At 44.3% G+C, this 16,201-nt stretch overlaps 1 protein-coding gene across 1 annotated transcript in view; it reads right to left on the bottom strand.

The window, feature by feature from the left end:
• The window catches only part of COPG1 (COPI coat complex subunit gamma 1), a 569,339-nt gene that overhangs the window by 390,963 nt on the left and 162,175 nt on the right, over positions 1–16,201 (bottom strand). Inside the window, exons 12-13 of the mRNA XM_069643344.1 lie at positions 2,774–2,962; positions 2,066–2,161 (exon numbers count right to left, since the gene is read on the bottom strand). Of these exons, the coding sequence (XP_069499445.1) occupies positions 2,066–2,161; positions 2,774–2,962 (285 nt within the window). The remainder of the gene's footprint in view (positions 1–2,065; positions 2,162–2,773; positions 2,963–16,201) is intronic.

Genomic DNA, 16,201 nt, shown 5'->3' with positions numbered 1-16,201 from the left:
GCCTGCTGCCCCTTCCAGAAACCGGTGAAGCCTGCTAAGTGACCACTGCTGTCATTCTGTTTTCAAATCAACAGGGAAGCTCTGAATAGAACGACAACCTCCCCTGGACTGGTGGGCATACTCAGTCTCAGGACGACCTGCAATTTGAGCCATCACACGACGTGCTGTGACCTTCTTGTGCAAAAACCGCAAATACCCTAGGACCTGCGACTGTCCTGCAGTGCATCGTCTTCTGAAGAACAAATCTTCTTGAATATTTGGTTGAATCCTGCTGGACCCCACAGAAGCAAGATTCCACTCCTCAAAGTCCCTTCATCATAGTGCAGGAACGAGCAAGCGAGGCGAATCGACCGGACGAAAACCGTTCTTCACTGGTGTTTCTGAAAAGGCACCAAAACCAAAGATCCGCATTGGAGCACAATGAAACTTTTGCTGTGAGTGACCTCTCTCGACTGCTGCTGTGAAATCCCATCCAGGGTTCCTCCTTTCGTCACCACAATCAAGGAACAGCAGACCGGGTCTGTAACTGCTACCGCGTGAAGGCATCCAGCTTCATCATCTTCATCGCTCCCAAAGTACTGTGGGACTTGAGGTAATACTTACCTAAAGTCATTCTGCTGCTCCTGTGTGGCTAGGGGGTGGGAGTTCATCCATTCACGTTCGCCCAGGCATAATGCAGGAAGACATGCAAGGGAGTCTTCTACGAAGTCCTTGACCCCTTTTATACACAAGAACTGTTACTTAACCGCACATTTTAGTGAATTTCCCGTATCCGAAATGACCGTGGAAGAAATGACCAAATGTTATTTGTTCAAAAATAACATTTGATTTTTCTTCCTGCTTCCATTTTAGATACCCCGATCCGACCCACCCCCATACTTACCAGTCGGTGGTACACTCCGCTGTGTACAGGCATTGCAGGGGCCTTTTTTTTTTTTTTTACTTTATGGGAAAGGGTGCGGGGGACAACTCTGCAGCCCCCGCTCCCCTTCTTCACCATAATGCCACTGAATGGGGCGTTTGATGAAATATTTCAACAGTTCAAACTTTTCGTTGGCTGAAATTGTCCTATTCAGACTTTTTTTTATTCAGTCTTTTTGGGTGTTTCCCTTAACCCCTTTAGATTTCCACAGGAACTCTTGACTTTCCAACAGATTGTGCCTGTTTTTTTGACCCCTCTTCTGACCCTGAAAGAGACTCCGAATTAGATAGGAAAGGACTCTTGAAGCATAGGCTCTCAAAAGATTATTAAGTAACTTACCTTGTGTTGGTGTGGTTTCAATCATAAGGATATGAAACAAAGATTTAGAAAGGTCTTGCTTACCTTTGAGTTGCCATTCTAAAAAGAATATCTAAAGTTATTACTTACCCATGAAGAAGAACCCCCAAAGTTTATTATATCGGTGGATTTACTTACCTGCCATTGCATACTGCCATTCCATAAGACTTTTACAATGTGGTTTTCTTTCACAAAGTATTGTATTGGTTCTAGGTTGTGTTTGTTTATTATGATAGTACTCTACTTTTTAAAGAATTCTCTTTACCTGTATATTTACCTCTGGAATTGATTCCCTGGCCCTCTCAGGCTCGAGCTGGATCTCCTTAAATTCTGTAAGCTCCTCAAGACCCTCTTTTACCCTTCTTCCTTCCCTCTCCCCTCCCCTGCTAACGCCCACATCTGCCACAGTGATTGGCTGCCTGGTTCTCTCAGAGTTCTACAGGCCCACCTCCACAGCAACCCCACCCACCTCCTCGCACTAAGCATGTGGACCCGCACCCCATGCAATTCCCTGGCACTTGCCCTTCCTGGCCTCCTCTTGGCACTCGCCTAGTGCCTGTTACCTGCCTCCCCTCTTTCACGTGCGCTCTCTACTCTCTACCCTGCATTTCCCTTCCCACCCTAGCACTTTACATTTGTGCAGACTGGCACTCGTCCCACCCGCACCCCCTCCCCCCAAGGCAAGGGAAAACATTTTCAAGATGAAATCTAAGACAAAAGGCACAGCGTGACCTATTCAGTCCACCCTTTAATAGTGCATAACCCATGCAGTTCCAGCACTCCTACCTCCTCCCGGAGCATTGTGAAGAGGAAGTTCATCATGACAGAATGCTTGCGTGGATACTTCTGACATAGGGCATTGATCGCTTGCACCACCACAACCTAAACAGCAACACAAATAAAGAAGGTTAAAAGAAAATAGAGACCATGCATAGAGTACATGTTTTTAAGCTAAGGCAGTGCAACCTCTAACAACCAAAGTTGCCTTTTCTTTTATTGCAGTCACCATTCAATCAGCGCTCTACTTCTGCAATACTCTACAACTATACATCAGTTTGCCTATTCTGACAATGTAAATTACATTCTGAAAAAGATATCCAACAATCTCTGACTTGGAAGCTCGTGCCACCTTTTCCACAAAGTACCTGGCAAAGTACCTGCCTACATACCACCTCCATCATCCAGACAACAGTGACTGTTTCAGTTATAAAATGCCTATACTTTAAGGCAACACCCTTTCCTAGCGCATGCACCAAAGGTGGAGTATAATTAAAGCAACACATGCACTAGCCATGTAAACTGCATCAAATGGTTATTTTGCTTAGCACTGTTTAATGCCAAAACCACACACAGTGCTTCATAAATAATAGATGTCTGAATTTACAGTATGCAATGAATAAAAAAAATATCCTTGAAGGGCCAGCTATTGTAACCAGCGATGAAATGAGAATGCACATGAAACATCTTTGATAAAGTCATAGGCATTGCGCAGACCTTAAACTCATCAGAGATCTCGGACATGAAGGATGAGATCTGCTTCATGAGACGATCAATGCTGCTTTCACTGCCAGTTTTGAGGAGGGTGGTGATGGCAAGTGTGGCGATACTGCGGTTGGAATCCGTCACCAGGTTTTCTAGGTCCAGGTTGCAAGCAGTTACAGCAGATGGATGCTTCATTGCGACCTTTAGAAAATGTAGGTAAAGGATAAAGTGAGTGAGCAAAACCACAGAAATGGCAAAGAGAAGAAACATAGACCAAACACTGCAATACTCGCGGCATCATTAAAACATATATACTTCAAACAAGATCAAGTCCACTATAATGGTACTGGCAAGAGAATAATCGATCAATCGTCCAGGAGGTCCTTGTGTCAGTCAGCTAATTTTTCAATATGAAGTCCATTTACAAATAAATGCACATGCCGTGAAAATTCACATAATGCTGGACGACGGATCAGGGAACCGTAATCATTTAATGAAGAGGCTTGAAAGACACTACTTTTGGATGACAGACTAACGTGCATGAAATGGACCAGACAGTTGTGAAGGGCCATGAAACAAAGCCCAATTTTCTTTTCAGTGGCCTCTTCCTCAGGTAGAATAGGGAGAAAAACTAGGCATTGGGTTCACCTCTGACATATTCATCATGCAGCAGATAAACAGGCTTGCCAAGAACTGTCAAGCTGAGCTTCGCGCTGGTGCTGCCATTTTTGATTTCATGGCTCGTAAGTGTTGCTGAAGACCGTCAGAAGTTGCCACGTTTCCGGTGGTTCAGGTCTAGTCTAAGGCTAGGCAGCATGGTAGAACTTCCCACTGCAGTGGGGACAAGGACACTCCACCAGGACAACAAGCGCAGCCACCAATCTGCAGAGACTTCAGGACAGTATGAACACTGGATGGCAGGTGGCAGAAAAGGTAAAGGAAACCAACAACAGAAAGGGAAGGTCTGACAAGAAGGCAGTGACAGACAAGTAGAGGAACAGAAGGGAAAACAAGCGAGAAGGAACACAGGAACCTGCAGGCAAGGCTACAGGAGAGTTTCCTCAAAGGGAAACCGGAAGAAACTGACACACTGTTCAGCTCAACGCCAATGGTCTTCAGAGCTAGGTTGCTCCTGGCAATGGTCCATGTGAATTTCACATGCAGGGAACCTGGACACTGGTTCCCCACGCCTGCACACCATAACCAGCATGGTGGCCACCCAGAGATGGTGGAGCCTGATGCGTACACTGAAATGGGCCACTGAGGCACCACAGAGGAAACATTCGCCAACGGTGGGTGCCGCGGTTGTGCGGAGTGACATACTGGCGCCCTCCAAGACCAGACGGGGCACCGGGCTTTTAGGGATGTTGATGGTAGAAACGACTAAGAAGTTGAGGTGAGTGAACAGGTGAAGCTGGTCCTCTGGTACGATCGTAGGCAGAATATCTTCTCCAGGCCACCAAATAGGATAGACAACCCTTCCGTAGACAAGAATCACATTATTTCTCCCTGAAATCCAGGAACGCAAGAGACCTGGATAGGACCAGAGCGATCTAGCTAAAGCTGTGAAACATGAAACACAGGATGGATCTTCCAAGTAGAGGAAAAGCAGAGACAGAAAGCCACTGAAGATATTCTAGCAGTGATGTGGTAGCGGGTTCTGAGAACTTGGTTGCTAATTTATGAGGTATGTTACAAGCAAGGAAATATGAGGTTGACAACCAAACCCCGTCACCCACTTCATATGCCGGTTTCAGAGATCAGTTCTTGTCTGCTGCCTTCTTCATCTGTTCCTGAAAGAGGAAGCTGCTCAGACATGTTAAGGTGGGCTTCCTGCAAGAGGCGCATCTGGGCATCAGCAGCAAGGACAAGACCTGGCTTGATGAGTGCCTGAGGTAGTAATTTGGAATGGAACCCACAGTTACAGTAGTATGGACTGCTGCCCGTGTCAGAATGCACAGAGTTGTTATATGCGACCTCTACAGAAACCAGATGGGTACTCCAGTTAGATTGCATGAAATGAGAATAGCATGGTAGAGAACTGTTAAGAGATTGATTGGTGCATTCAGTCATGCCATTGGACTGAGGTCCGTAACCAGATCTGGAAGTTCATACTGCTTTCAGGAGATGGCATAGGGCTATCCAGTAACAGGATATATATTGAGAACCACAATCTGTTTCCAGAAGCCCAGGAAAATGGAACACCTGGATGAAAAACATGTCTGCCATCTGGCTATGTGCAGTCCCGTCGATGGTATAAAAGGAGCCATTTTAGAGTAACAGTCAACCACCATGAAGCAGGAGTAACCATTGGACTTTGACAATTTCACAATAAAATAAGGGGCAATAGTGTGCCAAGATCATGGTGGGATTTCCAGTGGGTGTAGAAATCCCACTATACTCTTTTTACATGTCTTGGTAGTAGTGCAAATGGGACAGGACTGTAGGTACTCCAGAATGGTCTTGAGCATCTCAGGCCACCCGAATTGACACTGGATGAGTTCCGATGTGGAGGCAATGACCCTATACCAGCAAGTTTGGAATTATGGAAGTGAGTCATTATCAGGGTATGTAGTTCCGGCGTAGGTATGTACAATTTCTGAAGGTTGCCTGTGAGGAATCCAGTTGAAACTGGTCAAGCTGGCTGTCCAGAAAGGACAACCAACCACCCAAATCTGAATGTTGCGTGGCTGTTTGATTGGCTGTGTTCCTGCATAAAAGTCTGATCCTGGAAGCTGAAGAGGTAGTCGGCCACTGGAACCAAAACGGAAGAGGAAGATTAAGAATTTGCGGCTGAAAAGATTTCAAGCTACCAGAGAGCCTGCTGTGTAACCAAGCCCCGCAGTTACCCTTCCTTCCAATCGACCTGGGGACTCTGAAAACGACGACCCAGAGCCTGGTGAAACCTAATAGACTCAAGAAGATGTGCATTTTGAGCCATCCCAGGCTGCAATACCCCGATACACTGGGACTTCGAGCCATTGTGCGGTGCACGGTCTTCCGAATCTCACTGAAACTTTGTGGGCATCCATAGTGCTGGACCTTGCAAATGACGAGAATCCAACCGGAGATATTGTCTTCTTCTGTGCTCCAGAAAAAGGCACCAAATTCACAGAGATGCACCCAGCCATGAGGAATGTTCCAGCCATGTTAGGTAAGAATTTCGGGTAGTACCCTTCGGGTGCACCAAAACAACCTTAGCCTCCTGGCAATAGGAACCCGACATTTGGTATAAGTCTGTACTACACAGGTTGGTAGTGTGGTTGAGCAGCCAGGCTTATCTCAAGGTGAGCAGTAGAGTAGTTCCACAGAGATTCACAGTGACAAGTATCGAAATAAACACTTACACTCAAGGTTTCTTGATTAAACAATTATTAATTGATTTAACAGTCAGTTTGAATAAGCCTTCTTCAGAAGGGGCAATATAACAATAACACACAAATACACTTCAAAATACACACTCTAAATCAGCAAATACCCATTTGGGATGGCACTCAGACATCAGGTGACAAATAGCTAGGACACTGTGGACATTAATATATCGCTGGCACATTTAGAGCAATACTGAGATTGGTGTCAATGAAAAGGGTTATCAGAATATACAAGAGATCACACAAATATTCTGAAGCAGGTAAGTACTTTTGAAACCCCCCCATTGCAGAGTAAGTTAACCCCTTCCTGGAAGGATAGGTGCACCACCATGTCAGAGGAGAGATGAGTCATTCAGGGAGCTAGGCCAGGCAATGTCAAGTTAGCAAAAGTCTAGGTAAGCTGAAGCACTTCTTGCAGGTAAGTAAAAGTCTTGCGCAATGTTTTAGAAGTCTTTGTAGAAATGAAGAATCAATGTAGGGCCACAAGCTGTTAGGCTTGTGAGGAGTAGAAGATGCAAGCAACTCTACAGAGCAACCAAGACAAGTCTCAACTGAGAGCAAGTAAGGCTACACAACAAGAGCTAAGTTCTCTTAGACTGTACAGTACCTTTGGTTAGAAGAAATGGTTCCAGCTGGCTTCTGTTCCTGTGCAGCTCCACAGATCCTGTTCCTGGGCCTCAGTCGTGGGGACAAGAGGGAGGACTTCTGGGGACTCCTGCACTGCAATGGGGCGGTCAGCGACAGCAACCGGCAATCTTCAAATCAGTGGCACTTCGCAGTTTCAGCTACTCGCGTCTCAAGCAAATAGCACCACTGTGGTTCTCAGATACCCCTTCGGGCTTTCCTCGCATCTGGGGTCCAGCACTCTGTTGAGGTGGCTCAGGCTTGGTCAGCCCTGCTTCCTGGGAATCCGGATGATCTTCCTGAAGCTCGGGTCCAACTTAAAAGCAACACACTGGATCTGATGTTCCTCTCCCTGGCACTTCGGTTCCAACAGCAGCAGCAGCAGTGGAAGTACAGCCAGCTTCAAGAGGATGTCCAGGAAGGCTTACTTTGGAGTTGAGTGGTCCCACCAACTCAAGGGGAGAAGTCGTCCTTGCAGGGCTTCTCTAGTCGAGACGAATTCGGAGCTACAGCACAGCAGCAGGGCTTCAATGGGTAACCCAATGGACCAGGAGTTGCAGCAGGCGTCTCTCCCAAGTTCTTCTTCGGATTCCTTCATTCAGTGGTCATTTATGCCAACCTAAAAAGCCTTGCATTTTATGCAGGTTTCTCCCATTCATTCCAGCCTAGCTGCCAATCAACCAGCAGGGTGGCTGTCCTTGGTGGAAAGCCAGCCGGCCAATCACCTTTGGGTGCATTCCTGTAACCTAGGAGATTATGCACATGGAGTTTCGGGCACCTCCCTCACTTCCTGCCCCTGCCAGACACTCTGGAGCCAGAGGCGGGCTTTACTCGTCAATCCCGCCAAAGACAAAATTAACAAAAGGACCAAACCTGGTTTGGCGCGCAACGTAAATCTCAAGAAGGACCTTTCCACAAAGAAATAGCGAAAAAAGACGACCGGGGCCATTTTGACAAAAATGCCACTCAGGGGTTCTTTACTGCAACAGCGGACGCAGCGCGCGGTAGTCACACCACGGAAATTAAAAGTAAACCACTGCCACCAGCCATTAGTTGTAGAAAGGGTAACAGGAAAATGTTACATGATAAACTAGACAAAGGGGATACTAAGTAACCCCTATTGTAAGTTAGTGTGTGCTGGGTCTGGAAAGTTACAAATGTAAGTAAAGTCAATTTCACTTTACTGCTCTTGGAAAGAGTAGTTTATCCAAGAGAAGGTATTTAAACCTTTGGCAAGTCTGAAAGATTTCCCTGTGCCACTGCACTGAAGGTGCTGTGCTTCACAATGTAAAAAGATGCCTATGGAGTTTGTCAGACTCCAAAAACCAAAAGAGAAACAGAGTTCAAATCACAGAAAAATACATGAGAGAGTGGGTAACAGGTCTCACTGTCTCCAGGTTAAAAAGGAAAAAGTCCTACAGTCCAGCAAAAGTGCTGCTGGCCTCCAAGGTAGAGAGGAATTGGCACATTTTTGATCATTCTCCCTGACAGCCAAGTCAAGAGATTAAGTGTTTAAAAGTTACTTACTTGCAAAAGGAGTTTGTTGGTAACTAACTCCGAGAGTTAACATTGACAAAAGTTATTACATACCTTAGGAATGTTCTGCCATTCTGAAATGTATATGCAAAATCTTTCTTTACTTAGAAATGGTTATGCCTCTTTCCCGAATATAATGCTATTGGCTTCACTAACTATTTCTTTCAGAGAATATGTGTATAAGTTTCCAGAGGCAACTTTGTGCTCTGCAACTATATGTTAAAGATAATGATCTATCCCTTAACTCTGTTAAAACCTAAGTGCTATTATGAGATCATCCAAAAAAGAAACCAGATTGACTAAGTGGAAATAAATCAAGCTGACCTGGAGGTAGTGCCCTCTTGTGTATCTAGGTTTTTTTATGCCTGTAGCAGGTAACAACTTGAAATTGTTCACTATTCTGAAACATAAAGCTGTTGCGCTGCATCCCAAGCCACTAGGACTAACTTTAGATTTGGGCGGTTTTCTTTGTTACTGGTCTTAAAATTCTACAAATGCATGGCTGTTCCAATCCCAACTTATGGATGGAAATTGTACTAACATACAACTCCATTTCGTGGTGCTACATTGAACGCATTTTTGGGGGAAATGTCTTGAGGTTGCCCAATGGGGTTCCTACACCAACCTTCTGATATGAATAGGCCTAATTTCATTACAGACTCTTGTGGACTGGAAAACCCTGCCCTTATTCGGGAAAATCAAAACAGCGCACATAGGCTCCCTATTTGATTCTCTAAAAATGATGTATGAAATATTAGTTATACTGTATTTAATGCATGGATTACGCACTGCCACTTTATTTTGAACTCGATAAAAGCAATTATCAACATGTTATTATCCTTTCCATCCGAACTTAAAGTGAAACTCTGGCGACCGGACAGGATATGAACAATTAATGACTGTAAAACGTTTAGGCTATTTTCTCATGTGGTCATTGGGGAGAGACCCTTTAATACTCTATCAGACTACCTGAAAAAGTTCCCCAACTCCTATTGGAGAGGCCAATTTCTCAGAGCCAGTTTTAATTTGTTTCCCACAAATGAAATGATGGGAGTGCGATCTAAGAGTGAATGATGTAATAGGACATGCAGGTTCTATAATGTCTCTGCCCAAGTTGAAACGCTTGAACATCTAGTAGTGGAATGCAGCGGTCTTCTAACACCTAGACACCTACATTTGGGTAAATCTCTAGAGGACGTTAGATCTATCACTCTGCTGGAATTTTGGCATCGGATACTTGCGGGTCTGCAGGTTTCCTTAAAACTTGCACTGATTGGATTTTTATTGCACATATTTCCACCTAATACATAATTATGTTCCAAATTAGAAATACACTATTGTCACGTTAAGCTTTATGATAAAGTTTTAGGATGAAATGTTTCAGTTTTTCTGTGTTGAAATAAGTAAGGCTGGTAAGGACTCTATGGATCGAGAATGCACTTTTGTCACTTTATGTTTTATGACATTATGATATAATGCTGTTTTCGTCTATTTTTATACATGTCTGGATGTTGCAATTGTTTTTGAGTGAGGTATTTGATTCTATGTATATGCAGAGTTATTTGTGAAAGGTTGCTCTTCCCACCCTATGGGATATTTTATATTTTCCTTTTTCTTCCTTGTATATTTGCTTGGTATTGTGAAAGGTGTGAATTTCAAGCCAAGGCATAATTAAATTATTTTTATGGAAGCTAACCCTAGTAGAGTTGCCAAAAGCATGCCAGTAACTGCTTTGAGTGGCATGGACTCAGACAATCTGGTGGCATAGATAACCACCAGTATACACCTGCTGCCAGAGGATGTTGGAGGATCAAGGGGACCAATAATGTTGATCCCTACCTGCGGAAATGGTATACCCACTACTCAGAGTGGTACCAATGGAGTCTTCTCTCCCCCTTTGCTAGGAAGCTGACAGTGAAAGAACTCCTGCAGTGGTTTTGTACTTGGACCCTGTTAGGCTAGAGTTTCAAATTTATGCTAAATCTCCCTCGCACTTGAGACCCCCAGCACTTTTTGCTGGACTGAGTGAGTGAGTGGGAACATTCCCCCCCCCTCTCCCGTTCTTTTACTCTATCTAAGGAAGTCATTTCTGTGACTCCCCATAATTATTTTTGGAATCTTATGTTCCTGTAACTTTTTTGGCTTCTACATGTTATTATTGCACCACACATCACTTTCTGTGCAGTGTTGCTGGGGAGCCTGTTGGGCTTCCCTTTATATTTTTTTGCTATTTACCTTGTGTGAAGTAATGTTCTGAAGGGTAGAAGGGTACTTTTTAACCTTTGTACAATCCCCATTGCGAGATCAGCACACACCACTTTATGTGGAGTGCTGGGGGCAACGGGGTATTCCCTTTCTTACTAGTTATTTACTTACCTTCAGAACACATGTTCTCAAGGGTAGGGAAAATGGTGTTTATTCTCTCTACATCTTACATTGTGAGATCAACACACCCCACATCATGTGGAGGGCTGAGGGGATCCACTGTATGCCCTTTCTCGCTGTTCCTGTAACATTTCTGTTAGTGACAAAGCATATCCTTATGGCAGTGGGCGTGTTCTACCGACTTTCGTGTGAGTTTCGCTCGCAGGCTGTCAACCCAAGCGCGGTAATGCACAGAAGGGTGTTAGGGAGAATTCTCATTCTATGGCTAATTTCCCCTTACCTAGGGAGTCCCTCAGCAGCTTCACTGGATTTCTGGGGTGAATGTCGTCCACTTGGTAAGAGTGTGAACCTTTTTCCCACTCTTACATGTGTTTTGCCATGTGTATTTTGACTGTTTGTGTGATCTTGGGCTCTGGAGCCACACCACTCCATGAGCCCAACTGTTTGTGTGTGTTACACAGCACCTTCAGTGCAGTGACACAGGGTTGTCTTTTACACTTCCCAATGACTACATTTTCCTGGGGCTGACTACTGTCCCCCAGAAACATGTAAAGTTGTCATTAACTTTATATAGTCATAATTACCAGAGATCCAGTACACCCCATCTTACATGGCGTATTGGAAAGGGTTCATTCCTATCCCTTTTTATCTGTGCCTCCTGGAGCCTTGTTTTGCTCCCTTAACATTAAGACTTGGCTGGTGACAGTGGTATCTACCCTAACTTTTCTACCGCGTGTTAGGCAGAATCCTGGGAAGTGCCCTTAGGGACCACTACACAAGATTAAGACTACAGGTGGTAGTACAATTTCACCTTTGGTACAAGCCCGTACTACACAGAGCAGTAGCGGAGCAGCCAGACTCATCTCAAGAGCAAATGAGCAGTAGTAAAGATTACACAAAGTACTACAATTACTGTGGCTCAAACAAACACTGACTCATGGTTTCTGGTTAAAAAATATAAGTACATTTATTTTTAAACCATCTGTTCATAAAACACTTCACTTCTATTAAATTAAAACCACACTTCAAAATATACTACACACAACCAATTCCTCTTGTGCAGTTCAATTCAAGGTAAGTACATTGGATTTGACGGACCAGTGTTGTGAAACAAAGACGTTACCGTGGGTTAATACGCAATCACTTTTTGACAGTAATGACAGTTCGGTCTTACGAAAGAAAGGCGTACCCGCAAGAAGAAATGTTACTGAAGTCAAACACACTTAGCACATGAATTAACACAAGAGAATAGGGGATAAAAATCATAGGCAATACTTTTGTCAAGGCATATAGAATCATTCTAAAACGTAGATAAAAGTCAATAGGCCTGCCCAGGTGTCAATGGAACAGGGGATCTGTTGTCGAGGATCACAAGGTTAGAACAGTTCACGATTCGAGATTGCCAGGAGTACTTGGATATTGTCAAAAGGGAGGCAAAAGTTAGAAGAGGGAAGGAAGACAAGGACAAGCTTTGGATGAGGGAAAATACATTCAAAATACAAAATAAATACACACTGAGGGATCTGAAACAGCATGTTTTGAACCCTCTCGTTGGAGGGGAATTCAAGGCCGTCTTTTGTCCGAATTAGAACCCCTAGAAACTGTTTGACCTGATGGGGTCTAAGCTGGATCTCTTCTCGTTGATGGAGAATCCCAGACTGAATAAGAGGTCTATTGTCTTCTGAGTCTTCAATAGGCATGTTTCATGGGTGTAACAATATATCGTCTTAAAGCATGAATGAGACTCGGAGCCAATACGTAGGTGGTGAGAATTACAACGAGAATCCTCTTCTTTTATTTTTTTAACAAGTTATATTTTAGGTTGAAAAGGATACGTCTTTCCTGGCAGTAGGTTTGAAACCCAAGACTTTCTGATATAACACTCTTGGACTGTTCTTCTCAGGTAAGTCTTTAAATGCCTTTACTTTCGCTCTTTCTTTACTTTATTTACTGCTCTCCTCTTCTGCAACACAACGTCTTGTTATCTCTCTTTTTGGTTTCTTCTTGCACTAATACATTAGTACTTCCTATGTTATAACTCCTTCACATCTCTTTAAACTTTATTCTCCCCTCTCTTGTCCTTTTCAATATGACAGTGTTTCTTAAGTCTTGTGGCATCACGTTCTAGAGTAAGAGGTCTTCCTTTATTTGCAGTCCATTTATCATGACTCTCTGGGCTGATGTGTTAAACCTTTCTTCTCAATCTTTCTTTCTTTACTCACTTTGTATACCAGATTGCCTTGTAAGGGTCTTTTCCCTCTAATTTCACTTGACAATATATTTTTCCCTCCTTCGTGAGCAGTCTTCTGCTTTCACCAGTTCTCACACGTTCCGTTTCCCTTATAGCACTTTCTCCCTCTCTCTCTCTCTCTGTCGATACACGGCTTACCCGTGATCATCCGGCTGTTAAGGCAACGGCCTTCGAAGGGGTAGCGACTCCACCCCCTTCAGGAACCAGCGATCGTCAGCGATGTCAGCTCTCCGTCTCCGCCCCCTCAGCTGTGTAAACAAACAAGCCGTGTCTCCTGCCTCGGCGTCACTCACTAGTCTCTCTCGTTCACACAGAGACCTATCGAGATTGAAGGTCTGGTCGCTTCTCGCCGCTCCGTTCAAGTCACCAGCCCTTGAACGCCTTCCCTCAACGGCTCTGCCACTGTGCCTCGGTTGCATCCGAGAATTCGTTTCTCCGTCCCCTCGGTAAACCAACTAACCAGACGAGTGCTTTTTAAGCTGCACAATCACCGAACTCCCAATTCAGCGCAACGGCGCCACTTGGTTTCTTTTAACTTTTTATAACTTTTTCCTCTTCTTTTCTTCACGTTGATCAGTAAGCCCACTCAAAACCGTCGTCCTCCGCTCTCTCTTCCTCACGAGCCGTTTCCTAGGCAACCCAAAACAGAGTCAAAACATTAGAGGAAAGTCCATACATCTGTGGCTTCCTGGTCTTCCTGAATGGACTAATGTCTATATGTTACTACCCATGTATAGACTGACTCCGTCACACCCCCTCTACTAAGCCCTTACGCTCGGGAAGGGTTTCCGCTCTGGACAAGAAATCAGCCTGTGAAAGCATCTTCCCCGGTTGGTGAATAGTTTTAAATGAGAAGGGCTGAAGGGAAAGGAACCACCTCAACACTCGTTGGTTCGAGTCCTTGTTTCGGGATAGCCAAACTAACGGTGCATGGTCAGTTACCAGTGTAAACTCTCGACCAAGTAGGTAATACCTAAGTGTTTCAATGGCCCACTTGACCGCCAAACATTCCTTCTCGATGGTTGGGTAGCTTTGTTCATGAGGTAGCAACTTTCTACTTATGAATAGGATAGGCCTTTCTCTTCCTCCTTCCTTTTGGTAAAGTACTGCCCCAAGACCTGTACCTGAGGCATCCGTTTGTAGAACAAATGGTGCACTAAAATCAGGACAGTGTAAAACCGCCTGATTAGTTAGAGCTTCTTTTAAGCCATTGAAGGCCCTTAGGGTTTCAACCGTTTTCCAAGCTTTTCTGTTCCCATTGGTTTTTCTCAATAGGTCGGTTAAAGGAGAAGCCAACGTGGAAAAATGTGGAATAAACCTTCTGTAGTACCCCACAAACCCCAGAAGGGCCCTTACTTGCTTCGGGGTTTCAGGGAATTTTAATTGCTTTATGGCCTTCACTTTCTCCTCTTGAGGCTTTATCATCCCTTGACCCACATAATACCCCAGATATTTCGTATGGAAGGTTGCCACATGAGTTTTCTTGGGGTTTATGTGCAATCCTGCCCCCCTCAGAGTCTCAAACATCTTCCTTAGATGTATTAGATGTTCCTCCCAGCTCTGACTGTAAATGATAATGTCATCCAGATATGCTCCGACATAACTTTCATGTCCTTTTACTAGATGGTTCATCAACCTCTGAAAGGTTGCCGGAGCCCCATGTAGGCCAAAGGGTAGTACCGTGAATTGATATAACCCAGTAGGTGTTGCAAACGCCGTCTTTTCTTTGTCCGATGGTAACAAAGGAATCTGCCAATAACCTTTGGTTAGATCAATGGTAGTTAGAAACTTGGCCTTCCCCAGGTTATTCAAGAGGTCCTCTATTCGTGGCATTGGATAGGCATCAAATTTGGAAACTTCGTTTACTTTCCGGAAATCCATACAAAACCTTACGGTGCCGTCTGTCTTCGGTACTAAGACCACCGGAGAACTCCAGTCACTATATGAAGGTTCGATGATCCCTAAATCTAACATTTCCTTCACTTCTTGATTGATAGCTTGTATCTTTGATTCAGGGATTCGGTAGGGTCTGAGACGAACGATAGAGCCGGGTTTGGTGGTTATGTGATGACATGTTAGATTAGTTCTCCCTGGAAGAGAAGAAAAGATTTCCGCAAACTCTTGCAAGAGATGGTCCAGCTCGGACTTTTCGGCAGACTTCAGTTCAGGATTAATATTCAAACTTTCAACTCCTATTCTTTCTTTAAGCTGGGGAAAATGTTCTTCCAATGAGGGTTCACTAGAAATCATAGCTATAGGTTGAATGGGTGGTATCCATTTTTTTAGTAAATTGACATGATATGTTTGGCACGACAGTCTCGCACCAGGTTGTTTCACTTTGTATGTTAATGGTCCTAAAACTTCTTGAATTTCAAAAGGCCCCTTCCAGGTAGCCAACATTTTATTGTCCGAAGTGGGTAGTAGTACCAAGACCTGATCTCCTATATTAAAGGTACGGAGCTGGGCCTTTTGATTGTAGTATCTTTCTTGGTTTATCTGGGCTTGGAGAAGGTTATTGCTAGCTATAGCCTGCAATTTCTCTATCCTCTCCCGTAATTGGGAGGCATATTCGGTCAACGACACCTCATTATCCAACTGCTCTTCCCAGTTTTCCTTCAACACATCTAATAGAGTCCTTACAGGTCTCCCGAACAACAGTTCGAAGGGGGAAAACCCTGTTGACGACTGGGGAGTGTTCCTCAGGGACATCAATATCCAGGGTAGCATTCTGTCCCAGTCTTTGTTCTCTGGCGAGGTTGTCTTCCGTAACATTTGTTTGATCGTTTGGTTATAGCGTTCCACTAAACCATCAGTCTGTGGGTGATATACTGCTGTCTTTAAATGTTCAATTTTTAAGGTTTCACAGACTTGCTTCATAACGTTGGACATGAAGTTGGTTCCCCGGTCCGTGACAATTTCTCTAGGAATTCCCACTCGTCCAATGAAGGGGACTAGGACATCACATATTTGTTGCGTATTTGTTGCCTTTAGGGGAAAAGCTTCTGGATACCTTGTAGCATAGTCTACGATAACCAGTATGTATTTATGACCTCTTCTGGTCGGCTCCAGGGGTCCGACAACATCAATTCCTATTCGGCTGAAGGGTTCAAGTACCAACGGCATAGGTTGCAAAGGTGCCTTCTTGATGTTCGCTCTATTTTTCTTTTGACACTCCTCGCATGACTGACAAAATCTAGCCACCTGCTGGTATATCCCTGGCCAGTAGAATCTATCCAAAATCTTCTTAGAAGTCTTTTCGGTTCCGAGATGCCC

Source organism: Ambystoma mexicanum, chromosome 2p (assembly GCF_040938575.1).
Source record: "Ambystoma mexicanum isolate Mex_15411 chromosome 2p, UKY_AmexF1_1, whole genome shotgun sequence".
Classification (NCBI taxonomy): domain Eukaryota; kingdom Metazoa; phylum Chordata; class Amphibia; order Caudata; family Ambystomatidae; genus Ambystoma; species Ambystoma mexicanum.
Note: the sequence above shows the minus strand (reverse complement) of the source record. Positions and strands in the feature narration are given on the sequence as shown.